The 12,759-nt window shown below is 32.3% G+C and overlaps 1 protein-coding gene across 3 annotated transcripts in view; it reads right to left on the bottom strand.

Annotated features, from left to right (window-relative positions):
* Positions 1–3,975: 3,975 nt before the first annotated feature.
* The window catches only part of alcamb (activated leukocyte cell adhesion molecule b), a 42,915-nt gene continuing 34,131 nt past the window's right edge, over positions 3,976–12,759 (bottom strand). Inside the window, 4 exon segments of one of the 3 annotated variants that reach the window (NM_212634.3) lie at positions 3,976–5,190; positions 7,677–7,787; positions 7,920–8,034; positions 9,828–9,857. In NM_212634.3, coding sequence (NP_997799.3) covers positions 7,694–7,787; positions 7,920–8,034; positions 9,828–9,857 — 239 coding nt within the window. In that variant the 3' untranslated portion in view covers positions 3,976–5,190; positions 7,677–7,693. 3 annotated transcript variants of the gene reach the window in all.

Below are 12,759 nucleotides of genomic sequence, written 5' to 3'. Positions count from 1 at the left end.
GCTAACAGTTTGTTGGCTAATGTGTTAGTAGAACACGAATGGCTATAGACTAGCTAAACGTTGCAGTACAATGGCTAAATATTATTTCAGTAAATTAAACAGAATTGTAAACAGATGTCTTTACTTTATAAGCATTTCAATTTCAAAAATTAAAATATTTTTAATGTAATTTAACATTCAAATTTATTTTATTGTTCTACAAAAAACACATTTACATTGATCAAATCTCTTCAAACTTTGACTACATTAGGTAAAAAGCCTTGTTTTCTGTGAAACAGATCTAAACAAAATAAGTGCATGATTATAAAATGAACTAAAATCTGCCAGTCCTCTTATAGGAAAATTAACCATGCTTTTATTGGTAAAAGTCTGATAGGCATGTTTATTAGTGGATTGATAACCATTATATATTAAACTGACTACATCAGGGTTAAACTATCATTAGCCATGGTTAATTTGTGGATACTACTGTTTACAGAAAACATGTTTTTGTTTTGTTTTATTTAAAGTAAAACCAGAAATAATTTTCTTAAGGGGTTCTGCTCTGAAAATCCTAGTGAATTCAAATGCATAAGATACTTGTTGCTTTGAGACTCTAGATATTAATACACTGCAGTGTCTCTTAGGTCATCATGGTTCCTTGTGTGCTTAGTGATCAGTTGTCAATCTTATCATTTTTATCATAGGTTAAGATGTGATATTGGAAGTGATTGTTTTTTAAGCAGCACATCACGGTTGAATCTGCACATTTATTTCCTCGTGCAGCACCATGGACAGCAACAGCTGCACTGTGAAATAAAAACTGTTGGGGGAGACTTAGCAGGTGGCAACACTTGGATAAAGTCGTGACATTCTTAAATGTATAAGGTATAGAAGCAGAATATTTTCCAGAGAACTGCAAAGTCTGCAAATCTCTTGTTTTGCAAATTGTTTACTTTGTAATTGGTCCAGAAACAGCCTGTGAAAAATGTGAGAACAGTGATTTGATCATCAGTTAGAGATGTTAGTAAATGTCTAGATATGAGAGAATTTGTTTTCTATCTTCATTGCTGATCAGTTTTGTCACTCTATTTGGGAAATATAAAATTTCTTAAACATGGTTTGCAAGTATCATTAAACATTACTCATCAGCTACATATATTAATGTCTTATGTTATTAACTTATTTTTGCAATAACAGGGGTGTCAAACTCAATTCCTGAAGGGCTGAAGCCCTGCACATTTTAGTTCCAACCCTGCTCCAACACACTTACCTGTAGGTTTCAAACAAGCCTGAAGGACTCAATTAGTTTGATCAGGTGTGTTTAATTAGGGTTGGAACTAAACTGTGCAGAGCTGCGGCCCTTTTGCAACTGAGTTTGACACCTGTGTGCAATAAGGGGTATGGAAAAAAACATGGAGTTACTATTATGAAAACATTTAAAAAATTTGATATTAGCTAGTTAAATACAGTCGTGTTCAAATAATTAGCATAATCAGTGATCTCTTGAACCACTGTTATTAGCAATAGTGATATCTGTGCATTGTAAATTATTTGCTTTTGGATGTATATGGTAATAGAAAAATAACGTAGCCAATTGTTGTGTTGTGTGCTGCTTGTTCTGAGTATTTGACTAATGCATTGAAAGAGGTGTGTTTAAAATAACAGCAGTGTGGCGTTTCATGAGTAAATTAATTCATTCTGTGAACAAAATAGGTGTTAATGGTCTTTTTATTAGGGCAAAAGGTCTGCTTTCTGAAGTGATATAAAATGTGTCATTGCAAATGTTGTTCAAAAGAACAATGTCATTTAATGAAAAAGTCGATTGGAAAAGGGAAAACTTATTAAAAAAGAAATCTAAAATGATTTCAAATGCTTTTTCAAATAGATCAAAATAGTCTGAATATCAAAAATCCAGCCAATCGTCACCTTCAGACAGATTAATGATTTAAAATGACCTGTCAGTAGTTACAGTCAAAAGGCATTATAGGGAATTTCTGCTGTCAGCGAGAAGTCACAGTGAAGCACCTTTGTTAAGAAAACAGCATGTGCAGAATAGATGAAAAAATAAATAAATGGCAAAGAATGAGAAATGTGGATTGATGGGAGTAAAATTATTATTTTCACATCTAGTGGCAATCAACAGATGACATCCAGGAACCAAATGGGGAGGATGGTAAAACATGTTGAGTAAATCATGATTTTGGGAATGTTCCTCATACTGTGGCATTGGACACATTTATCATTTGAATCAACATGTAGAGGAATGTGTAAGAGGAAATGCCCCTGAAATGGTAACAACAGCAAATACGTAATCAAGCTACACCTTAGTTTCAGGCAAATGTATTAATGTAATGGAGTGGCCAATTTAATACACTCATCTCAACCCAAGTTTCTGAAACAAAAACCCAAATTCACAGGAACTGTAGGACGTAGTTTGTTCCCCCTGGGCTGAAGTACCCATTCCCTTCTGCTAGACCACTGTAAAAAATGGAGGTTTCCACACAATTCATTCATGTTGTCCCGACACAAATTCAGTTAACAGTTTTAACAAATTTCTGTGTATTGAACATAACAATTAGGTTTCCCCAATTAAATTTCAAGAATTGCGTTGTTTCATTGCATTTTAAATAAGTAGTTTGAATGAGCAAAAAAAAAAAAAAAAAAAAAAAAAAAAATATATATATATATATATATATATATATATATATATATATATATATATATATATATATATATATATATTTATTTTTGAGTGAAGTTTGTTGGCTCAGTGTAACACTGGTATTCAGCAGTTCGAAAGCAATGGCTATAGAACTAAACATTAGTTTAGTAAATTAAATGGAACTTTAAAATATGTCCTTAGTGTATAAGCATTTCAGTTTAAAGAATAAAATATTTATTTTGTAATTTAACATTAATATTTTTTGTTGTTGTTCTACACACTTCTCTTAAAACACTCAAATCTCCGACTACTTTAACTTAGAATTAAATGTGTAATGTTTTCAACTGAAATAAAAACTATTTTATTTTGCACATAACTTCTTGACTATGGGTCAAAAACGACCCCGGCACTATTTTAACAGCAGAAAAAAAAACTTATTCAACTTTTTTTTTACTAAAGGTTTGGTGACTTTTTCTAAAATATCCACAACTTAAAGAATAAATCCTAATGTTCTATTTTCATGAAGACTGTACACACTTTAGGGTATAACAGTTGCAATTTTGACCTGCCAAAAAAACTATTCTTACGCCACAAAAACTACTGGCGCACACTCACACGATAGGATTTTTATTTTATTTTTAAACTTTAGAAAAAACACCCTTTAATCAAAAACAAGTAATTAACAATTGATAAAAATACTGCACACTGATGAAGGAAAACCTAGACATTCACAGAATTTGTGATGAAGATGAAGTTGTTTCAATTAAAACAGATCTGAAGATTGAAATAAATTGTACAGTTGAAGTCAGAATTATAAGCCCCCCTTTAATTTTTTTTTTTTTAATATTACCCAAATGGTGTTCAATAGAGCAAGGAAATTTTCACAGCATGTCTGATAATATTTTTCCTTATGAAGAAGGTCTTATTTTCACTTTATTTCATTGGCCCCTTTAAGCTATTTTGTTTTTGATAGTCTACAGAACAACCTATTGTTATACAATTACTTGCCTAATTACCCTAACCTGCTAAGTTAACCTAATTAACTTAGTTAAGCCTTTAAATGTCACTTTGAGCTGTATAGAAGTGTCTTGAAAAATATCTAGTCAAATATTATTTACTGTCAAAATAGCAAAGATAAAATTAATCAGTTATTTGAAATGAGTAATTAAAACTATTGTTTAGAAATGTGTTGAAAAAATCTTCTCTCTGTTAAAACAGAAATTGGGGGGAAAAATAAACATACACAAAAAACTAAACACTTAAATATTAGTGTACAATTACATAATAAATGTGAGTATGCATTGTAGAAAAACATCAACAAACAGCAAATAAACGCTTTCCTAAAAATGTACACTTTATTCGAACTAAGAGTACAAAACAACGGTCAGTATGTACAATACTTGCATGGCCACATTCAACCTCTTTGGTTTTGATGGTGGATTAAATGCGCTGAGCTGACGCTCAAGGAGAAACGCAGCAACACTGCAATAAAGTTGGAAAGCTGCAAGATTACATTTCACAATTTTAAAGCTTGCAAGTAAATACCATCAATTTCACCATACCATTCAACAGCAACGGAGGTATATTTTCAGGAAAATTGGCTAAAACTAGCTAGTGTACATGTCAAAACACTGGTATTTAGCTAAACCATAACAATATAAATAAAACAAAAACAATAAAAAAAAGTTGCCATATTTACAAGTAATGCTTAAACCAGAGCACACACACATTCTGCAGCAAAACGAAACAATAAAGATTAACAACCTTATGATGATCTGCGATGATGATGAAGTGTGTTAATGTACATATACATTATCGAGAACAGACTTTTCATTTTCCAAAACCAAGAAAAAAGAAAAGAAGAATTTAACTGGGATTCTTGTGATTCTTCTGTTTGCTTCCAAGCAAAAGGCATGGCTTTCATGATGTCTTCAAATTGTAGGGCAAAATCTTCATTCAAATGCATACAATGTCTAAATATTGGTAAATAATGGTCATCGGGGTCCCAACAAGTATAATATTGGGATATATTTTTGCTCACTGACTTAAAACCTGAAAACTAGCCAAGTGCTCAGTATAAATGTGGAAAAAGAAAAAAAAACATGCTTCGTATTCAAGCCACAGATTACTATGTGTAATTCTAAAGGAAAAAATCCGTTACAGACACTAAAGGCCACAGTGTTTCTACCATATGAAACTGCAAAAAACTAATTTGCATTAACTAAATACCTAGGACAAAAGAAATAAAATCAAATAAAAACAACGATCAAATGTGAAACCCAGGAACACTTAACAGACACGGGTTTCCGAACAAGCTGGATCTTCAAATGTAAAAGATTCACATATTTTACAACACGCATTATGAATTCAATTCAATTAAATGCCCCGACATGTGGAGGCACAGACACGTTACAGACAATGGTGGCGATGTAACTGACACAGCTACTCAAGTCCTCCATTACAGCTTCTGACTCCATTTTTCACAGACTCCACCAATGTTTTTCCTTCCATCTCTCAGGGAAAATGGGATTTTAATCAAATTAATCCTGTAGAAAGACGAGATGCATAAGAAAACGGTTCAGCCGGTTAAGAAAACATAAGATGAAGCATAATTAGTGAATAATTATCTGCACCATGGCTGCATTTGTTTGCTAAATTACAAGTAAAACAGTCAAATATTAGGTTTTTGTAGTTATTTTTATTGTAATATGTAGTTTTTTTCTGTGGTGATATGATTACTCTTAAATCATTACTCTGAGCTCAATTAAATGGGCTACATTTCTGAATATTATCAACGTTGGAACAGTTGAGCTGCTCAATATATTTGTGTGAACAGTGACTGGGGATTTGAGCGGCCGTCCAGATGCGGAGTTGAACTCCGTTTTGTGTTCAGCCTTAGTTTATTGTGTTTTCTCCCCACACTTTGTTTACTTTTGGTTGATCTGTTAATAAAACCCCTAGACCAATCCATTTGTGTTTTCCCTTATGTGATGTTGTGTCCGTGGTTGTAATAGTGATACACTACCATTCAAAAGTCTGAGATGGATCAGATCAATCTTTAAAAAAATTACTAGATATAATAAGGATGTATTAAGTTTTTATATGAATTATTATTTTCAGTAGTCTTTAATGAAAAGTATTAGCTTTCACTAAAGTATTATTAAGTAGAACAACAAATCTAGTATCAAAGGGTCCTTCAAGTTTCATCCAATGTGTGAATTATAAACTGACGAACAGGGGGTCAACTGTTTTGGTTAGTTTGTGTAATACAAGCTTCAGCCATTTACTTATTTATTTTTATTTTTTTATCTACTTTATTATTAAGACATATTTAAGTTTGTAATCTGATCTACAGTATTCTCTGATTAGCCATTTCAGAGATTACTGTAGGTTAAACTATAAACTATGTGTCTAAATTGACTTTACCTTCAGGCTAAACGTAGATACCAACACCTATTTTACAAGAAAACAAAGTCTTTTAAACACGATGTCTATTGGTGCTCTAAATCTAAATTAAGTTTTATACGAGTTATTATTTTCAGTCTTCAATGAAAAGTATCAGCTTTCACAAAAGTATTAAATAAATAAAAAAACTAGTATCAAATTGTCTTGGAGTGTGTGCGTATTATAAATTGATGATCAGGCGCTCAACTGTCTTGGTTAGTTTGTATAATACACGCATCGTTCATTTTTAGCATTTTTTGTTTTGTTTTATCTAGTTTATTAATAAAACGTATTTCAGTTTGTAATCTGACCTACAGTCAGGGATGGGCAGTATTTAGGATACATGCATTTCAAACACGTATTTTAAATACAAAAAGAGTATTTTGTCATTTGTATTTGATAGGGTTGATGAAAATGGATTAATATTTTGTATCAAAATACTTCAGTGTCTTGTATTTTTTAAATGCTGTAAAATACTTCATCTACATCAAATCTACATCAAGACATTAAATGCACCCTCTAAATGGTTCTTTGGATATTATTGACTCTTCCATTTAAAGTAGAATTGAAAAAAAATCTTATGAGAAAGAGTATACTGTAAAAATGATAATAGTTTTGGGTGGATTGCTGATGCCAAATATTTGACGTTAAAACAGACAACATAAAAATAAGTCCTACAGTGGCAATTCAGTTGATCAGTAGGTCCGTAATATTATTGAAGAGGAACAATGTTAGCCTTAAGATGTCACAACATATCGAATAGGTCTAATTGATGGAAGGTTTGTGAGAAATGTCATGCTCTCTTGTAAAAGCATTTAGTAGTATTTTCAAAATACAAAATACTGTATTTTGTTTTGATACACGTTGTGACTGCTGTATTTTGTAGTTTATTTTAAAGCACCTAAAATTCAGGTAATTAAAATTTTTTTTTTAAAGACATTTCAAATTTTTTTTTGCCCACCCTGCCTACAGTATTCACTGATTAGTCATTTCAGATGTTACTTTATGGTAAACTACCAACAATTTGTCTAATTTGACTTTACCTTCAGGCTAATTGTAGATACAAACACCTAATTTACATTAGTCTCGTATTAGACTAATGTAAAATAAAAGACTAATTATTTGTATTAGTCTTGTGAATATGATGTCTATTGGTGCTCTAAATCTGACAATTTCAGCATTTTTTTTCTCTCAAATAGACTGATTGGCGCGATTATGCATTCACAATGGATTGAACTGTTATGGGGGTGGTCAAATGTATATTATATTATCTATTTTTTTAATTACTAACATTATTATTTAAAATAAAGATCAGAGTGAAATTTTTCCCAGCATTAAAGGACTGACCCACCCCCACCCCCCCGTAAATCACACCCTGATTTCATCCACTTAATACTTTTGTATTAAAGAGGTTTTTAACTCATGCTTGAGTTGAATTTTATGAGCTTAATATGCAAAACAGATCTTTTATAATAGTAATATCCTAATTTACTATGTTTTACCATATTACATTAAAATCAGCTTTGGTGAACAGAAATATAAATAAATAAAATTGATCAGGTTTCTGAAATGTCCTCTGTCGTCTCACCCTGAATGTCTTTGTCATTACACTTCAGCTTTTTGGCTCTGATTCTCCTCCAGCTTCTTGCTCTCCTCTGCTGACCCGTCTTCCTTCTCTCCGGTTTTCCAGGATCCTTGCCTGCATTCAGATTAAACGTTACATTATCTGCCATTTTAACAAATCTGAGTCCCATATGGTCAGACTAAATGAGCAAAATGAGATGAATGGTAACGGTTAAAAAGAAGCCATAAATATTATGGCAGGCAGTACCTGAATTTCTTCATATACAGCCAGTAGGCCAGTCCTATCAAAAGTGCTGCCAGCATCAAGCCAACAACAATGCCAACAGCCAGCGCCGTCTGGTCACTGTAGTCCTCTGACTGATCTGATTTGGAAACAAAAGAGGTGAAACCATCAGAAAAGAACATGGATAACTTGTAGTAGGGAAAGACAGACGACTACAAACGTAAAAATACTCCAAAAATTAAACAAATAAATGACACTGACGGCCGCTATGATATTTGTCAGGATGCTGGACATCTCAGCACCTTTCTTTAAGCTTTCTTAAAAAAAAAAACACATGTATTCTTGTGTGTTACACATACACTGCAGGTCAAAAGTTTGGGATTTGTATGTTGTTGTTTTTTTTTTCAATGTCATGTGAAATTAAATTTATAATAAAATAAAATAATATTAGTAGCAGTTTGGTAGATGTAAGGATATCTATAAGCTAGTGCTGTAGTTCTTTAAGTGGAGGTTGGGGGTAGGGGGAGGTGTGGTCGCTTGGCGATTTCCAAAAATCAAATTCATTTTATTAAACTATTAGAATCACAATATTTTATCCATAACCAACTAAAGAACAAAATAGTTAAAGGTTAAATATGTTAATAATAACCATTAAAAACCACATGTAAATAAAATGACATTAGTCTTTCGATTTTGAGACTCTGGGGTGATTACGTTATATTAAAGATGATGTTGATTATCATTGATTTTATGGCATCAGGTTAAACCTTCTGACACCTTTGCGGCACTCACATACATCAAAAATAAATACAGGCCTCAACTGAACATGGAGGATGATCTACGAGTGGCGTTCTCCAAAATTAGACGATGAATAGATTTGGGCCTATTGATATGTGTGTGCAAGGTTTATATATTTGTAACCAACTCAGAGAATATTGGGGGTCATGAGTCAATGGCATTGTTATTTTGGGCGTTGCGGGCTTAAACGTTTGGGAACTTCTGAGCTAGTGTGCTCCAAGACAGTGAAAAACAATTTGCGTTCAGAAGAAAAATTGATCAATGATTCTTTTCACGTCACCTCATACTTTAGTTTCTCTTCAAATGTTGACCAATCAAATGCTCTCTAGCATCTGACATGCCCCGCCCCTTCTCATTAGCTTTTCATTTGATGCGCTTGAGCTTGACCACTCTCACTGGCAGAGCTGTAATAAAACACTATTGGTGGGCTTTTTAAAGAGAGGAGCTATTCTATGTCCCACCCTCTCTTAATGTTTCAGTTGAAATTACATCAAACATGCAATAATAAAAAAAGTGTATTTCAAAAGTACTTTAAGACTGCATTTATTTGATTTAAAATACAGTAAAAATTTGCTAAATTATGACATATTATTATATAATCTATCTTTATTCCTGTAACTGAAAGCTGAATTTTTCAGCATCATTAGTCCTGTCTTCCACGTCACATGATCTTTCAGAAATTATTTTTATTTGCAGATTTGCTTTTATTTTTTATCCAATTATTATTGCAACTGCAATTTTTTTTCATCCTTCATAGTTTTTCGGAAATGTGATACATTTGACATTTTAGGATTGTTCTGGGGCAGAAAATATAGTTTTTTAAATTATGAATGTCTTTTACTCTTTAACAATCGGTGTCTTTGATTAATAAAGTAAATACTTTTTTTAAAAACCTTTTGAACCGCAACACAATTTACACAAACATGAAAAGCAGCCCACCAGGTTTTAAATTTTTTCATTACACTAATAATAATGATAATGATAATAATAATAATAATATTTTTGACCGGTAGTGTATATATAAAGTCTTATTAATTTAATTTGACTAATCTGATGCTGCAAATGCTCTCTGTGTGATGCAAAGCTGTCCACTTGACTGTACACATGATTGTAAACAACAGCTCATGGTCTTACCTTGTTTGTCCATTGTCACGTCCTCAACAACTGTAATCAGATATAAAAGTCACATTAACTTCCATTTGCTTACAAGTTTGGAATGAAAAGCCCAAATGCCTTCACAACTAAAGAATTTCTATCCATATCCATCCAACTGACAGCAAGTGAAATAGTTTTTACCCAGAGTGAAAAAGCAATGCGTGTAAATGCAGAAATCCAGAAGTGTACAGCTCTGGTGGGTTTACCAATTTAACCCAGGGTTAGTCAGAAGATTTCTCAGTGATGTAAAGTGAAAGCACATGTTAGTCAGAGAACAGACCAGCATCCCGACAAACAGAACGAAAGAAATAGGAAAGATGAGCTTCAATAAATAATATACAAGAGAAGTTTTATACTTCAATATTAAATTACATACACTAAATTGGTAAAAGTTTAGAGTAACATTTGATTTGTTAACATGAACCAACACAAGATTAAAAAACTTCTACAGCATTAATTAATGCATGTTTTGAGAATTAATTGCTAAAATCAAAAGCCATGTTTGTTAGCAGCATCACTGTGAATTAACTTGAATAAACTAATGAATGGCTTTAATAAATGCTGAAAAAATTGTAACAGCTGGTTCATGTTACCTAATGCACAAAAGTTAACAAACAATAATAATAACAGATTTAATTTGAACAAAACCATTTAGACAAAAACTTTAATCTAAAACAAAAATTGCGAAAAAGTGAATGCGTTTGTGTGTGTAGGCCAAACGAATCTTACATCAAACAAAACTGAATCGAAATATGCATGCTACTTTATCATAGTTAGTAGAATAAAAAATATAGATGCATATTATACAGTGGTCCCTCATTATAACTCTGTTCACTTTTGGTGGCCTCTCATTTTTACAGATTTTTTTTAGTGCAATTTGACATGTTTTTTCTACAGCACATTGTGTCCTGTGTCCTGACTGGCTGTAGACCATTGTCAATCAATCTCCCCTGTGCCATGAGTTCAGCTTGCCAAATTTACTTAGTATAGTGCTAAGTTCTCTCTACACAATTTTGACAAAATGTTCAGGACCGTCAAAGGCACCTGCGGTAGTACCCAAAAGGCAGAGAAAGACGTGAACCATTGCACAAAAAGTTGAACTACTGGACTTGCTAAAGCAGGGGTCTTAAACTGCCGGCCCGGCTTCCTTCTCCTTCCTCTTTCCCGCAACTGATGTCAAAAATATATTGAGATACAACACGCACTAAAACATACTTTAGAACCTCTATCATTGTTGTGCAGTCGCGTCTAGACACTTGTGGTTTTGACCCGCCACCTAGTTGACATTTAAAGCACTGCACTCAGATTAGTTTTACTTTCATTTTCTCCCAGTGTAATTCTGTGGCTGATTTAAACACTAAAATATATGTCTGTAAGTGCTCTATTTTTATGAAAGCTCTATATTTGTAAATTATCAAGGGTTGTTTGATTATTATCAGTTTTATATCCCTTGCATTTTGTTTGCTTCATGGCTTGGTGGTATAACAAATATCATAATTTTGCTATTATTTGATTCAAAGGCACTCATTTCGTAGATTTTCCTCATATGCTTAATATTTGCATAAAAACTATGTACATTAGTAAAATTGTACTGCTAGTTCAATTGAACATGTTGAAGTAAATGTAAATATATATATATATATACTTTCCTCCTCTTTGTTGTAGTTTACGAAAAAAAAAAGAAATATTTTGAGAAGAACAATTTGCAGTAAAGTCACTCAAGTTACCCAAACTGCTTTCTGCTGTTGTTGCGCTGTTCGGACAATACAGTTAGTTGGGACAGAATAATAATTATTACGCCTAGTATTTGTAGTATTTTTATTTATTTAAACTACGCCTTCAATATGTACAACAAGAAACAAAAAGCTTAAGTTTTGACTGCTTATACTCTGTGAAAGAGTGACTGACTTTATGAGTGTAACGCTCAGCCATGCACACAACAACCACAGATATATTTCAGCAGCTAATGTGTGACACAATAAACACTGATTTGCATGATCACCGATGTCGGGTATATATTTGAAAAATAAACGTCATGTCTGTTGTCCTAAAATGCATCAATTATGTCAAGTTTCCACTTTTTTCTTGTACTTGATTGTTAAAATGGAGCTCTTCTGAATTCATTAACTAAAAGGCCCCCTTCCGCCAATTTAAGTTTGAGACCCCTGTGCTAAGTAAGGTTAAAGTCATGCGGCTGTAGGGCACCATTTCAGAAAATAAAAGATCAAATGATCTTTTACTCTTTGGTTTTATTCTATAATACTGAACTTCTTTTCTATGAAGGTTTGAACTTTGAGAGTGTTTAAACAAGAGAGAAAAGTGTGAAAATGTTAATGCCTGCCTGAAAAATGTGTATATAGTGTGTTGTAAGGGGTTTTATAGCCTTAAAATGTCTAGAATAATTGTAAAAAAAAATAAATAAAAAAAATAAATAAAGCTGACTACTGACTACTTATTGCAGGTTATTGAGAGACCAATATATTACATTTTATTTCATTATATAATCATAATCACTATAAAGTAACTTTTGTTAACACTTAACAAACAATAACAAACGCTACAATAACCTAGCAAAGAATGTAATACTGTAGCATTTTAGGCTACTCACAGAATGGTTCCTAATTTCAGCATTTATTAACACATTAGTAAACTTATGATAATGTAACTGAGTAATAGCTGATAGAATAGAATTAGAATAAATAGAATTTGGCTAAACTAAATCGCTGCATTTACTTATAAACATTAACAAAGTTTAAAAAAGAGAATCCGTAAACAAAGCTCCTTTTGCACTGTTATTATCGATACAATAAATAAGGTTTAAAACAAAAACTTGGTCTTGACAGGACAAGACTTATTTAAAAAAAAAATAGGAGTCATCAGGCAATGGTATTTACAAATGTTTCCTCCTTCA

Source organism: Danio rerio, chromosome 15 (assembly GCF_052040795.2).
Source record: "Danio rerio strain M-AB ecotype USA chromosome 15, GRCz13ab, whole genome shotgun sequence".
In the NCBI taxonomy this organism is placed as follows: Eukaryota; Metazoa; Chordata; class Actinopteri; order Cypriniformes; family Danionidae; genus Danio; species Danio rerio.
This window is presented reverse-complemented; position numbering and strand designations above follow the sequence as displayed.